Source organism: Cynocephalus volans, chromosome 3, assembly GCF_027409185.1.
Source record: "Cynocephalus volans isolate mCynVol1 chromosome 3, mCynVol1.pri, whole genome shotgun sequence".
In the NCBI taxonomy this organism is placed as follows: domain Eukaryota; kingdom Metazoa; phylum Chordata; class Mammalia; order Dermoptera; family Cynocephalidae; genus Cynocephalus; species Cynocephalus volans.
This window is the reverse complement of record NC_084462.1, coordinates 103,070,802-103,094,084: the sequence shown is the minus strand read 5'-3', so window position 1 is coordinate 103,094,084 and position 23,283 is coordinate 103,070,802. Positions and strand designations below refer to the sequence as shown.

Below are 23,283 nucleotides of genomic sequence, written 5' to 3'. Positions count from 1 at the left end.
AAATAGTGATGCTCAGCATTTCCACAGACCCAGGCACTAAAGAGTTTGGTATAAACATGTAATATAATATAAATACAAATATTTAGGCATTTAGAAGGAGAGAGGACCCAAAGACATAAAAATGCTGCTGTTCCACAGCTACTCCTCGGATCTTCTCCACACTGCACTGGGTTTAGAAAGGTGTGAGTCACAGTGGGGTGTGTTTTGAGAGATGAACCAGTACCCTGGGACTCATCCTTGTAAGGATATAGGTAAAGTCCCCTTGTGCAAATCTGACTGCAGAGCTAAATTATCTTGATGAGTCAGTAGTCTTAATAAATCAGGAAACACAGTTTTCCTCCATTCATTCACTTCTGTATCACTCATTTCTTGGGATGGTCAATTCCTCTGCTTATTCCAATTCTGCAGGAGTAAAAGTGGTTATAAAGAAAGTAGAGGTATTATTTCCTTGGAGGCTATGTCTGGAGAGGGAAAATGATGCCCTTGCAAAAAAAAGAGCCATTTCTCTAAAAGGAAAATCACTGTGACTGACCTGACACAGGATTCTGTAGGGACGGCTAGGCAGGGCTGAGGAGGGGATGTTTCCACAGCTCATGCCTGAAAATGACTTCCATAGGTAAAAAGATCTATTAAGTATACCCTCCTCCCTACACAGAGAAGAAAAGCTCATTCATACTCCCAGGATGTCACTTTGAAACTTGCTTTCCCATTCAGCATGGGACCTGGGTTCTCTGTCCCCTTTGGTATTATTGGGAGGCTCTAACTGGGCTACTCTCGTGGTCTTGAGTGAAGTGCCTGGGACTCTGGATTTGGTCTTTGCAACCACAGAGGATTTCACAGACAATGAGGGAAGGGAAATCATTTTCCCTGTGTATTTAGTGTGTGTCAGGGACTTCATACTTCTTTATCTCATTTAAATTTCACAAGAGCCTTATATTATCTTCATCTTACCTGAGGAAACAATCTCTGAGAGGTTATACAATTTGCCCAATGTCAAAAAACCAGTAAGCGGCAGAGCCAGGATTCAAACCCAGGTGTAACTCCAAAGCCATGCTGTTTTTCTTTACTCCACTGACAAAGTGTTAGGGGCATTGAAATTCTTTCCAACTACTGCAACATCTATTCTACTTTAAAAAGAATGTTAAAGACCAGTTCAAGATAGTGGCTTAATATATGCACATGGATAATTTTTTCTATGTTAAGTGTGCATATTTATTTCCATAATTATACATGTCAGACATAGGAAACCATTTGGAAGAAAAGACACCAAAGTCTTTTTTAAAAAATTTTATTATTAGCATGTTCTTACAAATTGTCTTTATGCCCTTTGCCTGACCTATCACTTCCCAAATCTCCTCCCTCCCTCCCTCCATCTCTAGTATCGTTAGGTGTGTTCTCTCCTTCTGAAAGTTTAACGTATTGTTGTGGTCTTTTCTTTCTTTCTTTTCTTCATTCCTTCCTTCTTCCCTCCCCCTCTCCTTCCCCCCTCCTTCCCTTCCTCCCTTCCGGGCAGCCAGTTATGAGTGAGAACATGCGGTATTTCTGTTTCTTTGTCTGGCTTGTTTCGCTTAACATAATTTTTTCCAGGCTCATCCATGTTGCTGCAAACAGTGGAATTTCATTTGTTTTCATGGCTGAGTAATATTCCATTGTGCATATATACCACATTTTCTTTATGCAGTCATCTGTTGATGGATGCTTAGGTTGGTTCCATATTTTGCCTATTGTAAATAGAGCTGCAATGAACATGGGAGTGCAGGTATCCTTTCATGATGATTTCCAGTCCTTTGGACATATACCCAGTAGTGGGATTGCTGGATCATGTGGTAGCTCTAATACAGATAATTTTAAACTTAATGGACCTGGGCATTTAAAGGCATCTCAAGGAAGAGGAGTAAAATCATCATGACCAGCTTCCAGTATCTCACCCTAACCATCCTCCAGTCACTCCTGTGGTAAGTTGGAGTGTTATTGCATCTCAGTTCTCCATCAGGTAGTCTGAAATGCATGCCATCCCAGTAGGAGTCATTAACAGAGCCCTTGTTTTTTCAGCTGGAGCACACGCTGACTTATCTACCTACCTTCTGTAAGATATATGTTCCTTATGTGCTGGTAGAGAAGTCAGAATGATGCCAAAGCCAAGGAAGCTGTGGGTTTTAGTGAGAATGAAAGGTGTAAATCTTGTAGACGGTAGCTTCTCCACATATTATCAGACACTAGAGACTGAGGGATGAAGTCCTTTGAATGTACCTGTACGGTATTATATTACCAAGTGTGGGTAATGTTCAGAGAGCCACAATCAGCCCTTGAAAAGCTGAGTCACTAGCCCTCTTCCCCCTTATCCAATCACAGAAACCATTGCTAGTGATGACTGGTATGTGCCCGGAGAGCATCCAGCTTCCTTACCTTCAGAGGAGACAGGACAGGAGGGATGAGGGGGAGGCCTGGGCACTGTACACTCCTGGAATGATACACAATTAGACAGGACGCTCAGGTCGTGAAATGCACAGATAGAAGCTCTTTATGGACACACCATGAGTGTGTTCTCAGCCTCTGACTCACTGATGTGTTCATTCCTTAAACATCTACAAAGGGATACGGGGATACAGCAAGTGCCCCATGCAGTGCAGTAGTCTGGAAAGGACTAAATCAGTTTTTTCCTTTGAGAATAATTAGTTTCTCTTTGAAACAAGAGTCCAATTTGCTTCACCAAAGGGTCTAGGTGTACTTCATATCCTTGACCAAGTTCCATGCAGACTCCTATCTAGGTGTAACCTGGGTTCCAGAGAGCACTCCCAGGTATGGTGACGAGATGGCAGAGGTGAGCAGCAGCCAGCAGGCAGCGGGGAAATGATTTTCACAAGTCAATCCCCTTCATTCCCTCACAGGTTTAGTCCTACAGACTCAAGAGCTGCAGATGTGGGTGAGCATAATGACTGTTTCTTCCCAAATCCCTTCCCCCAGAGACATCTTTCTGAGGACCGCTGTCATCTGATGATAAGCGAAGGTAAAGGCTACAACATAGCCAGACTTGGTGGCTCCACGATGGGACCATGAGAACCAAGAAGGAAGATCCACCTTTCATGCAGAATTTGGGGAGGTTCAGTAGGGAGATAGAGAACAGCAAGAGAAGACTTTCACTTCACCCAACCCACCCTCCTGCTGTTTTGCATCTGCTTTTGTCTGCGCCACAGTGTCCCCTGGGACACACAGAACTTAAACAGGGACTTTCCCCAGATGATCCAAAATGAGTAAGTATATAAATAATTTTACATCATTTCTAAAAGTTTAAATAATGTTTAAACTGAATGTAAAACAGCACAAACAATTTTTTGAAAACCCCATATTGACCAATTGAAAATAAAGACCTCCTGCAAGAGGCATGTCATCAGGACCTGAGCTGACTTAATCGTTACATCAGACAATCATGTATTAGTCTGAAAGCGTAAGGAAGAAGGAAAATGTGATGGGTCATGTAGTAGCAAAAGAAAATATATAACTTCGTCTTATAGAAACAAACTTTTCCCTTGTAATGGAGTTAAGGAAGAATGTGTGTCATTGTTGCTTATGTAAGAGACATGCAGTACAATGCTTACATAAGGGATTTCTATAAGGGACACAATGTCTCCAATTGCAGTTTTGCAAAAGATACGGAAAAGACATGATTGGGACAATAGACAGCAGGGGCGCAGCTCATTTTGGGTGAAAGCCTGAGAGTTAGTCTTGCATTTTCACCCCAGCAGAACCAACCCACTCCTCCACAGCACAGGCCACGGACATGATCGGTAAAGCATCAGTATTTATCTAAAAAAAGAAAAAAAAAAAAAAAAAAAAAAGAAAGGCAGCCTTGAATTCTTTTAAAGAAATTGATACCTGTTATGTGTCAGGAACCATTCCAGACATTTATAAACTGTATCATGGAACAGCAGTCTATGTAGACAAGATTATGAACTCATAGTCAGATCTGGATCCTTGCATGTGTGATTGAGAATAAATTACTTAAACATTTTTGTATTTCCACATCTGTAATATGAGGGCAATATTTTCTACCTTAAGGGGTCACTGTGAGGATAAAATGAGAGAAAAATGTACAAAAATATGTAGCCCACTGCCTAGTAAATAAGCACTGAGACTCTCCTTCCTTCTTATAAAGTCCTAACAATCTTATGCAACAAGGATTAGATACAGACACTAAGTTTGAGAAAAGTTAGGTGATTTGCACTGACCATGTGGCCAGGAAGTGTCAGAGTCATGGTTTAAGTGACTCTCATTTAAATCTGATGCTCATCCTACCTAACCATCTAATTAGCTGAGACTCTGTATCATTTCAACTGAAAGGGACAATTTCAGATTGAATAATCTGAGCCTCAATCACTTCCAGTGAGAGATTAGGGGCCGAAGGTTTGGCAAGGTACTCACCTGACCAAAGGTGGAGTCCGTCAAAGCCGTAGGAGTACAGGTCATCGCCAACACCATTGCCTCCCCATCCTTCTCCACCTCCTGGGTATGGGGCATAGCCTGAGGAGGAGGCCCAGCCCACCCGCAGGTGTGTGGGCTCTGCTGTTAGGAAGGGGTCCACCTGGTCGATAATGAGCTCGAAGTACCACTTCTTGTACTGTGCTGAGCCCTCAGCGACTCCCAGGAAGATGTTTGGCCGGACACTGAAATTAAACATGGGACATGGGACAGGTGGCAGCTAGACACTTGTGAAAACTGAGAAAGCAAGTTGAACCAGACCATAGGAGGCACTGGCCCAGCTAAACTAGGGCAGGAGCAATTGTATGTTTTCTGCATTGTTCAAAGTAGAGAAAGCCTAGAGCCTTGATCAGGTTCTCAGTGGGGGGCATCAGGACAATATTAATCCCATTATAAAATACAAAGGGTGTCTCTTTTAATATCCCATTCAGGGCAACCAACGTTTACTGAGTGCCAACCGTGGGCAACAATGCCGAAAACGTTATATAGAGTTGGGTGATTACAAACCTCTGTTTCTTTCTGTAAGTGAAAGAAATTACTTACTCTAGTTCCACTTTCTGGTAAATTGGTTTAAGCGCCCTCCTTTTTGTGACAGCAGCTTTGTCACCTAAGTATTATTAATAACAATGGCCTCTTAAAAGCATTAAGAATTCACTATCAGGCAGCCGTGTTATGGGCAAGAGGTTTTAATGTGTTCAGCAAAGTGGTTAAAAGCTTGGGACAAACCACTCAGAGTTTTTATGACTGGAATCATACTCTTAGAGATGCACTGTTCCTGGGCTGGGGCTATGTTCTATTTTGGATGGGCAAGGAAAAACAAGGTTGGCACCACGAAGAAAGGAAGTCTGTGTGACAGCTCAGGTCTGTGGGCTACTCTACACTGCAAAGGGAAGATATACTTTTCCTGTTGTGGATAAGAGTGTAGGCCTAGGGAGAAGGCAGCTAAAGAACCTTAGGCCTGCCTAGTCCTGGAACAGTGAGTTCTTGTGGTTCACATGTGACCACATGTATGGGCCAGCATGTTCTTCATCTGGCCCTCACAGATAGCACTGGGGTAAGTGGCCATGTGCCAGAGGATACATGAAACCACAGCACCAACTTGGGACATTCATTCTGTTAGAAGATTTCAGGGAAAAAAAAAAGCTGGCATATGAAAATAAAAATATACAATGAAGAAGTTATAAGATCTGCAGTAATGTTTAAAATAAAACATGGTAAGCCACTGCAGGCCAATTTCTTCAGCCTACAAATGGTACATATACTCCATCATCAGCCACTTCAAGGGAAAAGCCAGAATCTCTGTTAAAGGGGTTGGAGTACAGTCTCCAGTCATAAAAAGTACACATTTGCTGGGTCTCATCTTATGAGCTTACATTGCCATGGAAACTATGGGTGGCTGATTTTGTAGTTCAGATCAGCCATTTCTTTGCTGCCTACAGGCAAGATGGGCAGAACCATGCTTGGCATTTGAAATGACGGCGGTGGCCTTACCTAGTCACATCGTTAATCAGTCGTGTCTGCAGGAGCAGGTTTCTCTGGGGCAGCAAGTTGTCACAGATCAGGTTCTGGTTGGCTCTCACTGCAACCCCATTGCACAGACACAGGGAGCACAGGATATCCAGAACCTACAGCAGGACACACCCACCAATCCTTAGGACTACAAGGAGGGGACAGTGATCAGGACCTAGTTATCATGACACATGAAGGAAGCAGGAGTGATAAAAGGTGGGGGCTGAGTGATGGGGGTGATGGGTGGAGAACCAGCTCAGAGCCAAGGAAGCCTTCCTTCCCTTATGGGGCAGGAGTGAGCAGTGCCCCAGAGCCTGCTGCCTCTTCAGGAAATGAGGTTGGGCTTCCTTTTAGCACCTCTGCCCTACTCTTGCACCCCTTCCCTCCAAGCTATACATACCACCTGTGGCCACTGTTCTATTACAGTGGGTAAGAGCCTGAGCTCTGAAGACAGACTGTCTAGGTTAAAATGGTGGCCAAGGACAGGACTAGGGTGTGATGAGGATCTAGGGCACAAAATACAGGCACTACTCATTCTTGGAGTCATGTAAGTGCAGGAGAGGGATAAACAGCCCTCCATAGTCCTCAGATTGAAGCTTCATGCCTTCTGTCCATCCCTGAAGGCGCCTCTGCACTGAGGATTAGTAGGCGTCCATACATCTCTTGATGAAAAGGCACCTAGGTTTCCACTTGGCTAAGTCCTTGCATGTAGCAGGCTTGGGAACCTTCTGTGGTAGGGGTGACAGTAGGGTGGATTCCTGTTCTTGGGTTTCTTACTGTGGTATCATCAAAACTCATTAAGATGCCCTTAAACTCTTGGAAATCAGTATGCAACCTGTTTTACCTGCTCTCCTCCTCCCATCTAGAAGGAGAGTTGCAAGGTCCCAGGTCGCCCATGAATCTAAGCCACCTGTCACCACGCCACTTCTGCTCCTCGTTTTCTAGCTGCCTGGGAAGTGGGAACAGTCCCCGGCCTCCTCCTCCTGCACACTGGCCTCTTTCCTGCCCTGTCTCATTGCGCTACATCCTTTTTCTTCCATATTTTGTGTTCCTATCACGGCAGATCCTATCATGGCAGAGCAAATTGTGCTGACCCGTGCACTGCTCCTCCCTTCCTCCCCCATAGGGCAGAATGTGCAAACAGCAATCGATAAATAACAGCAGCGATGTGGCAGGCTGCGCCAACAGGGAGGTGGGCAGCCTCATTTCAGTCTTTCAAAGTGGCCACTGAAGACTCAATGCTTACTGGCGTTGGATGGCTTCAGGTTGTTGATGACATTTGTATCCATAATTCTCACAAACCATTTCTCTACCTGACTCCCTGAATGCCAATTCCAATCAAGATAAATACAAAGCACATTCATGGGACAAGCAGAAAAGAATCCCAAAGGCAGTTTTATGGGGGACTCTTACCATTACCACTCTGAAAGATATCAACGGTGGAAACTTGAAATCCAGAGGATGATTTCTCATTCTAAGAAAAGAGCCATAGATGGCCAGGAAATTAAATACTTTTCACCCAGCCTGTCTACATGATCATCTGTTTTATCTCAGAGTGATGGCTTCAGGAGCCTTGCTGTCACAGCCAGAGGGAAAGCAGAGCTTAATCCACACATAATTGAAACAGCAAAGAGAAAAAAAGGCTCTGCAAAAAGGACTCAGCCTCATAGAGCAGTCTCTCACCTATAAATAAATGATGCCATAAGGGATCACAGTTGACATTGTTAAGGCATTCTGTTAGAAGGCATTTCTTCAGGTAAAACTGGGGAATGGGGGCAAACTTCTTTGCCTACAAAATGGGATCTTCTAAAAGAGAAGGGAGTGTAGACATGGCCAATCCGCCATGGGGGGCATGTTAGCATTACGTGTAGAAGTCATCTGTACTTTCTGAGAGAGGGCATCTCAGCGACCTCTGGAAGGCTTGGCTGGTGAGGCAGACAATGCCGAGTGTTCACCAGACTCCTGCTCTGTCCCCTTCTGTGCACACAGAGGCTACGTTTCCCAGCCTCCCTTGCAGGTACATGGGGTCACGTGACTGAGTTCTGGCCAATGGGAAGCGGGTGGATGTACATCACATTCAGGCCTGGCCCCTAAATACCTCTGGTACAGTCCTCCGTGCATGCTCTCTCCTCCTCCCTCTCCAGCTGGATGTAGAGATCCAGCAAAGAATTCCAAAGCTCAAATGTCTCCTTACTCCAAATGTGACTCCTGGACTGGCAGCATTGGCATCACCTAGGAGCTTGCTAGAGATACAGATGCTCACCCCCCCCCCCAACTTACTGGATCCAAGCCTTCATGTCAACATAACCCCCAGAGATCCCCAGGAGATTCATAAGCACATTCGAATCTGTGAAGTCCTGCCCTTAGGGGATGGTGGAGCTACTGGGTGGAAGGAATGTGTGTGTCTGAATGACCACATACTCACCGGCCTTGGACTGTGACACGAGCAAAAATAAATCTTCCTTGTGTCAAGCCACTGAGAATATGGCGTTGCTACAGGAGTTAGTCTTCCCCGAAGAATAGCCCATTTTTCATTCCTTTGTTTCTGGTTATAATTGGTTTCCTCACTGACATCACATTTCGTTCAAGAGCCTATCATTTTGCTTTTTTCTCCACTAGTCTCTATCCCAAACACAGGCTTATTTGGGAATTCTACTTTAAAGATAAGAAGTACATATCATATACACCATGGAAAGGATATATAGGATTCAAGTCCTATATTTGAAAAACAAGTGCTTCGCAGCCCCTGAAGAACAGATTTTGCTCTCTCTGTAGATGAGAACTGACTGGGAATGCTTCTATATTGCCTTGGCTGCCTGGGAACTCAGAACCGATTTCATGGAGCTATCATGTGGTTTGCTTACTTGCATTTGAACCTTCCCTGGCACAGGCTAGACCTTTGATTCTAATTTATGCTTTCTGGGGACCAATTATATTGCTATTTTACCATACATTTATCTTGCAGGTGGCTCCAAATCCTTGTGAAAAAAGAAGATAATAAAAATATTTATCTGTGACAACCTTGAGCAAGTTTGGAGTAAGGTAACATGGGGGGCAAGAAGAAAGGGTATCTTTTATTTTTTATTAATAGAACCTTTCCCCATGGGAAAATTATAGGGTGACTGTTATAATTTTCAACAATTATTCTTTTTATTAAACAATAAGATCAGTGCTAACATAGTGTGTTTCTTACCACTGACAGGGCATCTGTTGGATGAGATGAGGCCTGCAACCGTATGTGAGTCTCAAGGTGAGACAGCAGTGGATTCTGGTTCTACTCATTCATTCCTTTAATTCATTTATTAAACCTCCAGCGAACACGTATTAATGCCTGCCATGTATGACATAAGAGTTTGGCACATCCCTACCATGAAGGAACTCACAGCTGGTGTGAGAAACATACATGTGAAAATAACTATAAGAACTATAATGAAAGGCAGATTGGAACCACTGTTATAACAGAGAACAAATCGTATGAGGGTGGAGGAAACCAGTTCCACCTGGAATTAGAAAAAGCTTCATGGAGGGAGTGGCATTTAAATTAAGTTTTGAAAGGCAGATAAAAATATTTTTTTAAGTTTATTTTACTTGACCAGATAGAATTTTGAAGGGCTCTGGGAAAGTAGGAAATGAGGAGGTGCTAAAGGATCAGCGAGAGCAGTCACTGAGAGGTCAGAGGGCAGGGTGCATTCAGAAAACGGAGTGCTGCCGCAGCCCCTCCCGTCCTTTCCACTCCAAAGACTGTGCTCTTTCCCTGAGACTTTTGACCTCAGATTTGACCATGCTTCAGATGAGTGATGATGCTTTCCAGGGAAAGGATAGAGCTAACAATTTAAATATTTTAGAGAGAGAGTAGAAGTATAATAATTGCCACCATCATATGTAGTCTCAATTCTAAGCAGAATTGAGAAAAACTTTCCCAAACCCACGACATGTACAAACCCTTTTCAAAGAGAAAATGTCATGACCTTGAGGACCACCTTCATGAAGCCATAGGGCTCTCAAACTCCAGTCTGAGAAACACTAACTTATCATATGAAAATGCCTTCTAATTATGAATTTTCCATTGCAAAGATTTTTGTGTTAAGGTTATAAGTATAAAATATAAAAATAAAAACACAAAATTAAACATTCTTACAGACCATTTGGATTCTGAAGAAAATGTTCACAGATAGCAGCTTAAGAAACACTAGAAAGAACATTAAACTTCTAGTCCTGGTCATTAATTAGCTGCGTGAACTCTGGGAAATTGCTTAACATCTCAGGGCTCATGTGCTGGCCTTCTTTCTGCCTCTGTCAAGTGGAAATAATAATAATGCTACCTCATAGGGTCATAACGGGGACTAAAGAATATGCACATGAACACAGAAATGTAGTACCTGGCATTTGTTAAGTGCAAAACAAATGTTAGTCATCACCGTCACTATTGCTGTTGTTGCTACTTGAGGACTTCTGAGGACCCCTGCAGCTCTAAAATTCTGTATATTTTTGAGTCACTGTCTTCATGGAAAACCAAGTGAATGGGTCAGACTCCTGAATGCTCAGGACTAGAGAAAACAGAGCAGCCCAGATAGGAAAACACTGCCTTGGCATTTTCCTAGCGAAGATAAAGTGTTGCAATAGAAGTCTGGTCTACTTCTACTCTCAGCACATTCTTTGTGAAGCTACCACAGATACACTGGTGATGATTTGAGCCTGGTTTCTCTTTGAAAATAAAAGCTATCCAATTGAATAATCTCTAAGGGAGGATCTGAATTCATGGCAAACCAGCCTTTATTTTAAAGTCTATCAAAAGATAAAAAGGCGACATCCCTGAGGAGTCTCATATGCCAAGATCACATTGCATCAACTTTTACAACATTGCCAGAATTTCTAAAATAGTGCCTTGGCTCTCGAAGATTAAAGACTACTCTGCTAGTACACTTGGATAACATATCAGATCAGGTATTGATTTCTAGCAAAGTACTGCAGCTTACTGGGCCTCAGTTTTCTCAACTGTGGAATGGGCAGAATGATAATCAACTTGCCACCAAGCGATATCCATTACATGCTGTGTGGCTTTTGGCTGAAAGAAGGCATAAGAAAGCTGGTTGTTTATTAAGTGCACTATGTGATATCATTGTAAAGAAGTGTCCAGGGCAATGAAAGGAGAGCAGCTTTCCTGTCAAAGGGCTTCTCTGGCATCTGCACATAGCTCATGGCTCACACCATATGTTACTCAGGTACTTAGCAATTATTCTTATTATACTCACAGACATGAAGGAATGTGTTGGAACATAGAGAAGCTGGAGCCCCATGCCTGCTTTTGATTTACCACCTTTGGGAAAGCAACTACAGACCTCACATACTTCTATTCTTTGCCAAACAATTTCACACATGCTGAGGGTCATGGCTTTTCTGCTTCATAAAGATGCTGCATATAGTCAGTGGTGCAGAGGCTCATTCTCTTGGACTCACGAAGACGTGTCTCAAACATTCACTCCCCACAAATGACGGTGAGCAGAGAGGACCAGTGACCATGCTCAGTTCTCTCCACTCTGAAGGAGCACAGCTACTGTCCCCCATGTCCAGTCATGCCATTTGCTCTTGAAATATACCCCCTCAGCCTTCAAGTACCTCACCTGTCCCTAATTAGTCAGTACAGTAGCCCCCTAAGTATGGTGTAGATGTTGAAGGGTGAGGATAAAACTCACCATATGTTAACAGACTTTTTTCATAGAACAGTGTGCCTTAGATATATAATTTCATAAAAATAGAGATGTTAGATCTATAAGAGATCTTAAAATGATACAGCATTCCATCTTATTAAGAAAGGTGGTACTGTCTCCATTTTATAGATGAAATAACTTTGGACCAAAGTCACACAGCTGTTTGAGGAACTGGCAGCTTTAGTCCTCTTGCTTGCTCATGCAGAGATATTTACTGCACTTGGCTTGACTTACGGTGAATCTCATTTCGTTTTTCTGAAAAAGTTATTTTTAATTGTATATATTTGTGAGGTACAGTGTGTTTCAATACATGCATATACTATACAATGATTCACTTAGGGTTGATAGCATGTTTTTAATCTGATTTCTGCATGCCTTCTCCACACAGCTTTGTATTAGCTGTTTCGATACTAAGCTCCTAGACCCTAGGGTGGTAGCCAGTCCCGTGCAACTGCCTTGTACTGGGCCAAGCCAAGCACCCCACAGTGAATGGTGTGTTAAGGGCTAATGGCGATGAGCAGGGCTTGGGAAGCTGGTGGAAAATAGGGAGACCATCCAAGATCCAGTGTGGTTATCTGGCTTGGAGTGTGCTAATAGGCAAGAAAGGTCTTTCCCAATTTCCCAAGGTTTTTATCAAAGTCAAGAAAGAGATTAATCAACAAGCTCTCAGTAACACACACAGTTATTAAATGATAGGGAAGGAAAAGCCAGGTCAAGTGCATCACTGGGTTCTTCTTTCATACTCACCTTGTGATTCCGTCCGTGCTTATCCAACAGGGAGATGATGGACTTAATGTGGCCCTCTACTATTAGATTTAAGGCTTCTGGGCTTTCAATCAAGATGCAGTGCAAAACTTCCAAGATACCTACATGAATGCCACAAAAATCATTTGGACATTAAATAGCCTGCAGAACTGACCATAATTTAGAAACCTGAAAGTGAAAAGACCATCCTGTGGGAACAGAATATCATCAATTCTTTGAATCTATTAAATAATTCCAGCCAGAAGAAAAATGTAGTCATCTTCAGGCACCTCTGGGGGCCAACAAGTCTATGATTTAGAGGAGAGTTTAATTCAACACTAATCCCATCTCCCTTTTCCTGGACAAAGTCATGATCCTTTTATGTCAAAAATACAGAGAAGCAGTTGTAAAATGAAATTCTAAATTTGATCAAACCAAACAATACTTTGTTTAAAAATAGATATAAAAGCAGATGCCCAGTTTACTATAAATTCAACTAATTTAGAAAATATTCTAAGTATTTCCCTAATAAGAATTTTTCTAGGAACCTCTCCAGAAATTTTTATTTTAGGTGCACTGGTGTACTGAACAAATTAGAAGCTCATTAAACAAAGACTGTTTGGTTTTGTCCCCTTACCTTGGCACACTGGATGGTTTTCTATAGTAAGTGAAAGCTTAAGAAAAACTAACTGGTGCTCCTACAGCCTGGCACATAGAAGAATAACACCATGATGAAAATTCAGGGGAGTTAGTTAGCCTATAGCTTCATTAGTTTTATTAAGAAAATTCCTCTTGATTCTGTTTTTTTCTCAAGGTTTTTATAAATTATGCTGAAATGTAATCTAGCCAATGAGAGGAGACACAGAAGAAAAGACAGGCTTTGGAAGACACGTGTGTAGGTGGATGGTCCTTGGGGAACCTTCCCTTGGCTGGTTTGTTAAAGCACCTGCTACCTCTAGACTATGAGAAAAGTATCAAAACATTTCAGCTTCTCAGAGAGGGGCCTACACCTGCCATGTTCATTCACTGTGGGGGACGCAAACTGCTGAGACTTATGGCATGGTCATTTACCAACGATGACCACACTCGGCCTAAATTCTCTGTGAGTCATCAGGAAGGGCTATAGATACGATGTGGAGGGTGATCCAGAGTAAGGATTATCATTTCCTCTTATTCCACAGTCATCTGTCAATATTGCTTCAAACTTTCTTAGGACAACAGCAAAAGAAATGTTTAAGGACCCAGAGAATAAGTGTACAGCAGGAATTAGGAGACCAGGATCACTGGGTGATGGACAAGTGGGCATGATTAGGAACCCAGAGAGTAAAGATGAAGGCACAAAGAAAAAATTAAATTAGAAAGGAAGGATTGTTGAAGTCTGGATTAGAGTTAAATACAGTTGTATGGGTGGCAGGAAGCTTTAGGACTTTATTTCTTTTTGTTGAAGTAATTATTTGAGGATTGTTTGCAATGTAGTAGAAAAGATATAACCTCGTTTTTCTTTTTTTACAGAAAGAAAAAAACCCCACAAAACTTCATCTTCTCCAGTTATAGTTTCCTACCAATTCTTACCTGAGGAAGATTCTAGTCTGTCCAATTTACTGATTAGCCAGTCAAGGTTATTGGAGAACTGAGCGCAATTGTTTCTGTTTCCACGAATGAGAGCAGCTGCAAACAAGGAAATGTTTGATCACGTAGGTTAAAGGCATAATGACGGACATAAGAACTTGGAAAGCTGTTGAATATTTCACACCTGCTTAGCAGCTAAACAGAACTGAATGTCTGACCCTCTTTAGCGCCCTTTAATACAATTCTATGTTTAGAAGCGTAAAAAATCTAGCATTCACTCACTCACTCAACAAGTATCTCCAGAGAATCTGCTATGTACCAGGCACCTGTCGAGTTGCTGGGAATAGAGCAAAGGGGGGGAAGAGAGAGATCCTCTGTCTTCATGAAGTAGCGGATAGAGATAATAAGCACATAAATCAGCAAAATTGCTTCATATGGTGACAAGCAAGAATTTAATATCTGCTTAGTTAGTGACTTAAGAATTCAACTTCTTGCAATGTTTTCTTAAATTTAGCTAGAGATTTTCTATTCTTCCATGCTGAAGGAAGGCACAGAAATGCACACAGCTGGAGGGACTAGTTATCTATTATTTAATAGATAAATAATAATGACATGGAACTATAAAATGTCTAAAACATATCACAACCTGACAGTGGTTTTCAGTGTGTGGTCCCTGGATCAAGAATATCAGCATCACCTGAGAAGCTGTTATAAACTCAAATTCTTAGGCCTCATCCCAGATCTACTGAATTAGAAACTTTGAGGATGGGGCCCAGCATCTGAGTTTTAGCCAGCCCTCCAGCTGGTTCCAATGCCTGTTCATACCTGAAAACCACTGGGAGATGATAGTATAAAAGAGGGAGAGAATGTGCTGCCATTAGAATTTTACCTCTAATGGCAAACTTCTCTCCATAGGGCATAATTAGTAGACGCAAATCTGGAACAAGTCCATGTAAACTGATTAGCTCCCAAGTAGCTTGCCCTTCATGCAGATGGTTTGCAGGGACTGGATTTTACAGAGGCTGAAAAATGGTAAATTTAGGATAAGAAAAGGCCTTCTCCAGCCCTCTGCTTTGTATTTCCACAGTTGGTAGAGGGCAGAATTCAGTCCGAGCTCCTAACCTGCTTTTCAGGTCAGCTGTGGCAAGGGGTGAGCAGAAGAGGTCTAACGTGAGACTGCTGGGTCTCCAGCCATTGCTCTGTCACTTGCCAGATGTGTGACCTTGGGTTATGAGCATCTCTGCGCCTCAGTTTCTTTATCAGTAAAACGGGGATAATAACAGTAACTACACCTCAAAGTGTTACTCTGAGGACCAAAAAAAGATATTCCACTATGTGGCACACCGAGAGCAATAAATGTTAGCTGTTATTGTTATAATACAAACTACCGAGTTCGAGCCCTATCATTACAAAATACTAGAGTTTGAAGAGACTCTACAAGGTGACAAAGAACAGTGGCAATCCAATCAGCTTGACCCTAACATGGAAAACAGGTCCAGACTGATTTCTCCAGGCTCCCCTCTGCCCTACTGAACTCTCTGTGGACTTCCTCTCAGTGGGACACAAAGCCCTAAAGTGCTGCCTTGTCACAGGCACTGAGTGAGTATTGGCAGCCACCTTCTTGCACAAGCTGATACTGTCTTCTCGCTGCCTCCCTCCCATAGGCTGGTGGCTAGGCCTAACAGATGGAACCTGTTACAACAGGCACCAGAACGTCATCCCACACTGACTGGTGTGAGAAGGTGAGCTGGGTGCTAGGACATTCTTACTTGCTACTGTTGTCTTTCTACCAACATGAAATAAACAACAGGCCAGAGAAGTGGGAATCACGACCGACAAGTGGACAAGGGAAAGGGCATAGAATTTAAGAGAATAACAGTCCTCAAAGTGGAGGTGATATCTTTGCAGAAGATACCATAAATATGTTCCAGTCTTGTTTCCTCATTTTAAACATAAGGAGGTGAAGTAGTTCAGAGAGTGTATGTTTCTGTCAAGGGTACCACAGGTAGTGTTGTCAACACTGATCACCATCTGCTTCTCCCCACTGCTAACTTCCTGTTCTAAGTTTGGAGAGTACAATAAACTATTAGATCACAGCGTGAACAGCTGAGCTAGAATCGAATGGTTAACCAAAGACTTCCAAGGAATGAGGCTGATGACCATCTTGGGCCTCATATGGAAATCCCATATATACCACCCTCGGGAATCTTGCCGGGCAGGGTGCTGTATGTGTGCTTACCCAGCAATTTGTATAGGAGGTTCAGAATTTCTTTCCAGGCTGGACCACTCTCTTCCCTTGCAATCCCTGCAAAGTGTGCTACGCTGTTGTAGATATTCAAACGATCAATGCAATTTAACACAAGGGCCAACATTCCCTAAGGACGAGAGATGAGGAAAAAGTAAATATTCCTGATTGAAAAAGCAGGATCCCTCTTGCTCTTTCCCCTCCCATAGTCATTCACCTTTTACAGTTGATAATTGCTAATATGCAAATAGACTTTCATGGGGCCAGTGGGGTTTTTTTTTCCTCCTAAAAACAAAATATTCATTTTTATGCCTCAGAGACCTAAACAGTATACATTTCGAAGGTGAGTCAGCAGTCTCTTCTGACAGGTTTGCCCCCATGTGTTTAACTCAATCAAAGGACGTATTAAGGAAGAGGGAGCTTGAATGAGTCTCACAAAAGCCTGCTTTCTGTCTGGTGTGAGGTGATTCTGACTCACCCAGAAACACCTCTGGATATAGCACCATTTTTCTCTTAAATCTCAAATAAGTGCAAGAAATTCCATTCAGATGCACAACATAATCATACTTGCTTCCTTCTCCCCACCCCCCCTAAGAAAAATTGGTGGGCTTTAGATAGTAAGATTGAAAGAGGATTTTCAACTACTTTTCCAGTGTTTTTTTTTTTAACAACACTACACCAGTAAAAATATCTGTGCCTTGCTGTTCTTAAAGAGTAGGAGGGAGATGGTAAGTGTATTTTCAGTAGACAATAAGGCATACAGAATGCTCCTGAGCCGAAGTCCACTTAGATCACAAGACTGAACAGGGATGATTTTATATCCCACACCACTAACTTTGGAAATGCCCCAGGGACAAGCCCTGTCCCCAGACAGGAGAGCCACAGAAGTACGACCATGGCCTGTTAGTACCAGGTCATCACATTTGAGTTCAGAGAAGGCTTGTAACTTGACTTAGGTCACACACAGCCAGAAATAGAGCTAAAATGAGGGCCTGGGTCTCCTCAGTCCCCAGGTGGTGTTTCCCCATGTCCAGGCCTAGTGACTCAGATGCTCAAGTTCTAACATAAGACCCAGCATCACCGGTATCTTTCAAACCAGCTTCTCAGGCATTCCTGATATTGTAGAATCTAGGCATTTGTATGTTTCAAACAGGTTTCCTAAGTAATTCTGACATTTCCCAAAATTTGGTAATCACAGCCAATGCCATGCTCCAACAGCTGAAATTTATTCAAAGTGGATTTTGGATGCACATGCAGTACTGAAGCTTTAAAATGTAATCTGGTTTGAATGTGCTGATCATTGCTAATGTAACCAGGGCTGTGGACAGAAAAGGTCTGCTTCCAATAAATCTGTTTCTTTCCAGCTTCCGAATCTCTTTCTTGTTCTCCACCTCCTTCAGAGAACTACGTGCATGCACAAAGACAAAGCTAAATTGCAGTCATAGGGATATTTTAACTCTGGACACAAAGAGAATGTCAACTTTTCATGTTTTTTGGACTTACCTCTTCCTTGAAAAGATTCTGTCTGTTCTTGAGCGAGCGGAGCTTGTTCTGCTTGTCTTCATGTCGCAGCTCCTCCTCTGGGGGCTGGAAGTAGGCGATCAAGTCCTGTAGGGTCTGCAAGACCTCTTCTATTGGCAGGGCAATGGGGGCAGCTGTGCGGTTGTTTCCACTACAAAGCATGAGATTGACATGCTCAGGCCCAGCCTCCAGCCAGGCCCTGACAAGGCCACCTGCAGGTCCTGGCTCCTGATGCACCCACTTGGCACTGTGAACTGCTTCCTGGGGGTGTTGGCTATACCAACAGCTACAAAGTTTGCCAACTAACAGAGCAACAGAACAGAATATTTGGATTGGATTTTAAAGCTATTTCATAAACAAAGGGGAACGACTCCTTTTAGCGCATTTATTTTCAAGCAACTTATAACTTACCCTGTTAACATTGCTGTGATATGTCAGCACCTCACAACAAATAGGTCTTCACTAAATGTCTAAGGATGATTTTTGTGTACTCTAAAGAGGGAATTCCACCTGTGATTAAGACAGTGACTTTCCTATCTGCAGCAGATGCTTCTCTTCCATTTAGCCCTGGTTGTCTGCCACACTTTTTCTCTTTAAATAAAAATGCTTTAAAAATAAACTTATTAACAAATAGTTCTTTTAAACTATCACGTCTTCTTCTTGAAACAGGTTAAACATAAGACTGGAAGAGTTTCCATCACTGGGTCTCTACCTCCATCTACATCTTTGTCTTTACTCTGTCTCTGTCCATGTCCCCCTCTGTGTGTCTCTCTGTGTTTCTCCTGGTATCTCTGCATGTGTTTTTCTCCTCGGTTTCCCTGTGTGTGCGCACACACGTCTCCTTTCCTTACTCCAGCTGTTGATGTCCCCTTTGCTCTCTGTATCTGGGTGTCTCTCCTTCTGACCTTCCTTTCCCTGTGTTCGTCCCTCTGTACTTTTCCCCTTCTCTCTTCCTCAGTGTCCCCCATCTCTCCATATCCTTCCTGTCTGCGCCTGCATCCACCCCTCTTCGCTTTTCAGTGTCCCCTTCCCCATGCTACCTGCCCTGCCCTCTCTCTCTCTACTGCATTCCTCCTGCCCTGTCTGTGTGTGTCTCTGTCTCTTTGATTCTTTTTCTGTTTTAATTTTCCAAAAATGTTTGTAATTAAGTCCTTTCAACACAGAGACCACAAACCTCCTTAGATACCAAAATGAGCGTTCATTTCCCATCCCCTTGAGGGAAACAGGAAGGAGCCTCTCACAGGGCAAATGCTAAGAAGAGAAAGGAACTCAGCCCCTCTGGAATTGCATCCTTAGGTCCCGTGTGATTGAGTATGGGCTGAATATGCAAATAATATCAGGGCTTCTCCTTGGTGGTCAATTTGTAATGAGTGCTCCTTTGCATTTATAGTATATTAGGTCAGTCAACTATTGTTACATATTAATCTGGATACAAGCTAAGAAAAGGTTGTCATCTAGGCCTAAAGCGAAGACTCAACAAGCTCTAAAAATAATCAGGCTGTGAGTTGATAATAATCCCAATTTTGTATTTAAAAAAAATGCCTAGTACATGCAACAAGGGCAGAACAGCAGCAGATTGTAAGCTTATTACAGGAGGTACTTCTGATCAGTCAATATGCAGTTCCTGGCAGTGCCTGGCACATGGTAAGTTCTCAATGTTTTCTAAAGACTACCTAGGATATATATTACTGGACACAAAGATAGTGCGGAAGAGAATGCCAAGGACATGAGATGAAGCTTTGGGAAGACAAAACTCAATCCAATATGACTTCCCACTTCTAGATTCAGTGAAAGGATGAATACATTTTCCTCAATATATTGGTCCAGTTCCAGGGCTTGCCTTTTCTTTTCTTTTTCTTTCTTTCTTTTTTTTTTTTTTAAACATTTTGGGTTTACTAGAGACACTCAGGCTTGTTAAGAATAATTCTTTATGTGATAGGAACAGATAAAAGCAAGCAGTTTATAGGTGTTTTTGTAGCTTATTGGGGTGTCATATGCAGTTCACAGGGGGTTGGAAACCCCAGGTTTTGGTCTTGTTACTGCCATTAACTGTGTGATGTATGCACTCTGTGACCATCTATGACCAGGATCCTTCAGGTCTAATTTTTTGTTCTGTGGGTTCTCATTGCTGGATCATTTCACCTTGCCCCTTGAAGACATAATGTAACAGTCCTTCACTGTACTGAGGCAGATCCATTGTTCCTTCGAAAAAGAGCACATACCATGTGGTTGGCACTAGGGACAATGGTGAAAATAGACGTGACCTCTGAATGTCCTCATGGTACTCACATTCTATTGTAGAACCTCACAGAGTAAAGGCAGATGGACAGGGACACGATGATGTCTCAATTCATAACTAACTACAATTGGCATCTATCTCATCCCAGCCCTCATCAACCCCCTACAGCCACTGTCCCATTGTATTCTTGGACCTTTGCCAATGAATTCTTTTGTTAAATTCAAATAAGATCCCAGGTGATTCTGAATATTTACCATACCATTACCGTATTTATATATTGTTTCCCTCTGAAGGTTAAACTCAGAGGGCAGCTAACAGTATCTTCTCATCGGCAGGATTTCTGAGACTTCTTAATCTATCACACTGTTCATTTGCCCTAGTGGACATTTCCCAGCAACTGTACCAAGGAGGATGAGACAGCATGAAGATATATTAACCTTTTCTTCTTCATTGTTCCTTCTTGTTCCTTTCCTATCCCTTTAACCTTAACCTGCATTCCCAGAAGGCCACCCCTCCTTCTAACTTCCATTTGTACACAGGAAGCACTGTGAGTTTCTCAAAAGAAATGGAGAGAAGAATCTACTTCTAAAATATTTTTTCCTCCATCACTTCCGAGCTCTTGAAATCTAAATACTATGATTTTTGCAGTCCCCATCCCTGCTGCATTGACTTGTTTTTCATTAGTCTTCTTTTCTTCTAAAAGATCTTATGGCTTGAAGAATAAAGAATTTTCCCATTAAAGGTGGAACTTCCAGAATACCTGTGTGAGGAGCTCAGTAAATCCTCTCTTATACCAAACACTAAACAATAAAAGTGTACAAAATAATCTAAAATAACCATTTCAGGACTCTGGAAATTACCCAAAGACATACAGCAAATACAAAAGTATTTACTTTTTTAAAAAAATTAATAAACCTTGGTAAGAACAGTGGGAGTCAATAGTGTTTCAGGCTGGGGATATTTCCATCTCCTCCCCCAGCTCACGGCAAAGGTGGTCTAACAGGGTGCAGCAGGCCATGGCAAGGCCATGCACATGCTCAGGAAGGACTGGAGATGGCCCTAGCCATCTATTGATCTCTGGCTGAATGTGAGGCCCCATGCAAACAGAAAGTAAAAGACAGGACAGAACTATAAACTGCTTAAACTTTGAAAATGTTATCCATCTCACACATAGTCTATCAGTAAATGGTTGCAGGTTTGCCTTACATTAAATACTAAGTTGTTCAGGCTGAAAGAAAATGATACTGAACAGTAAAAAGAATCCACACAAAGAAATAAAAAGCACTGGTAAGTAGGCAAATATAAAAAACTGTGTGTGTGTGTGTGCGCACACATTGTACACACACATTTCCCTTTTGTTCTTATAATTGATTCAAAAAAATGCATAAAACAATAATTATAACACTGTACTGCAGGGCTTATAATATATGAAATGTAATATACATGATAATATTATCACAGAAGAGGAGGGAGAGAGTAGAACAATACTGGAGCAAAATTGCTTTATTTTATTTGTTAAGTTAATATTAATTTGAAATAGATTATTTCAAGGAAAATATATATTGAGTTCCCTAGAGAAAGTGCTAAGAAAATAACTCAAAAAAATACTTAAAAACCTCAACAAATTAATTAAAAAGGTACACTAGAAAATATCTATTTAACACAAAAGAAGGCAGTAAAGAAGGAAGAGAGAAACACATAGGACATGAGACATACAAGAAACAAATAACAAAATGGCAGACATAAATCCAACCATCTGAATAACTACATTAAATATAAATGAATTAAACATGCCAATGAAAGAGAGAGACTGTCAGACTAGATTTAAAAAAAGATCCAGTATATGTTATCTACAAGAGAAACACTTTAGATTCAAAGACACAAACAGGTTGAAAGTACAGGATTGAAGACAATATACCATGCAAACAGTAAATGTAATCTATGCATAAGATATCTGGAGTGACTCTCCAAAATAGACTTAAGACCAAAAAATGTTCACAGAGGAAAAAGGAAGGCAGTTTATAGTTATAAAACAGTCAATCTATCAGGAAGATGTACCTATTATAAATATATAAGCACCCAAGAACAGAGACCAAAATATGTAAAGCAAAAACCGACAGAACTGAGGGAGAAGACAGCAATTCAACAATAATGGTCAGAAACATCAATACACTACTCTTAATCAGTTAATGTAATAAACCATATTAACAAAAGACAAAAACATAAGATCCTCTCAATAGACAAAGAGAAAGAATTTGACACGATCTAACACTCTTTCAAGATAAAAACTCTCAACAAATTAGGAATAGAAGGGAACTTCCTCAGCCTGATAAAGGGCATTTACAAAAACCCTACAGCCAACATGATACTTAACAGTGAAAAACAGAATGTTTTCTACCTAAGATCAGGAACAAGACAAGGATGTCTGTTCACATCACTCTTATTCCACATTACAGCTGATGTTCTAGCAAGTGTAATCATGCAAGAGAAAAAAATAAAGGGCATCCACATTGAAAAGGGAAAAATAAAAATCTCTTTATTCATAGACAACATGAATAAAGAGAAAATTACTAATTACATACAGAGAAAATTCCAAAGAATATACATACACACACACATACACACACCCAAACAGAACTAATAAACAATTTCAATTAGGTCACAGTATACAGGATCAATATTTTAAAAACTCAATTTCTATATGACAGTATTTCTACATACCAGCAATAAACAATCTGAGATGAAATTAAGACAACAATTCTACTTGTAGCAGTACAAAAAAGAATCAAATACATAGGAATAAATTTCACAAAAGAAGTGCAAGACCTATGCAGTGTAAACTACAATACCTTGCTGAAAAGAATTAAAGAAGAATAAATAAATGGAAAGACATTCCATGTTTGTGGGTTGGAAGACTTAATATTACTAAGATGACAGTCCTCCAAAATTGATTTATAGATTCCAATGCAATACCCATAAATATCCCAGCAGACTTTTTTTTTTCTTCAGAAATTGACAAATTCATCGTAAAATTTACATGGGAATGCAAAGGACCCAGAAGAGTCAAAATAATTTTGAAAAGAAGTAAAAAATCGGAGGATTCAATCTATATGATTTCAGTACTTACTATGAAGCTACTTTAATCAAGACAGTGTTTTTATTTTAAATAATGACAGGCATATAGACCAACGAAACAGAATTATGAGTCCAGAAATAAGCCCTTACATTTACAGTCACTTGATTTTTGATCAAAGCAATTTGATGGGGAAAGT

The 23,283-nt window shown here is 41.4% G+C and overlaps 1 protein-coding gene across 1 annotated transcript in view; it reads right to left on the bottom strand.

Annotated features, from left to right (window-relative positions):
- RYR3 (ryanodine receptor 3) overlaps positions 1-23,283 on the bottom strand; it is a 491,041-nt gene that overhangs the window by 215,091 nt on the left and 252,667 nt on the right. The window contains exons 13-18 of the mRNA XM_063091474.1: positions 17,755-17,923; positions 16,246-16,381; positions 14,010-14,105; positions 12,441-12,559; positions 5,968-6,101; positions 4,420-4,661 (exon numbers count right to left, since the gene is read on the bottom strand). Coding sequence (XP_062947544.1) covers positions 4,420-4,661; positions 5,968-6,101; positions 12,441-12,559; positions 14,010-14,105; positions 16,246-16,381; positions 17,755-17,923 — 896 coding nt within the window. The remainder of the gene's footprint in view (positions 1-4,419; positions 4,662-5,967; positions 6,102-12,440; positions 12,560-14,009; positions 14,106-16,245; positions 16,382-17,754; positions 17,924-23,283) is intronic.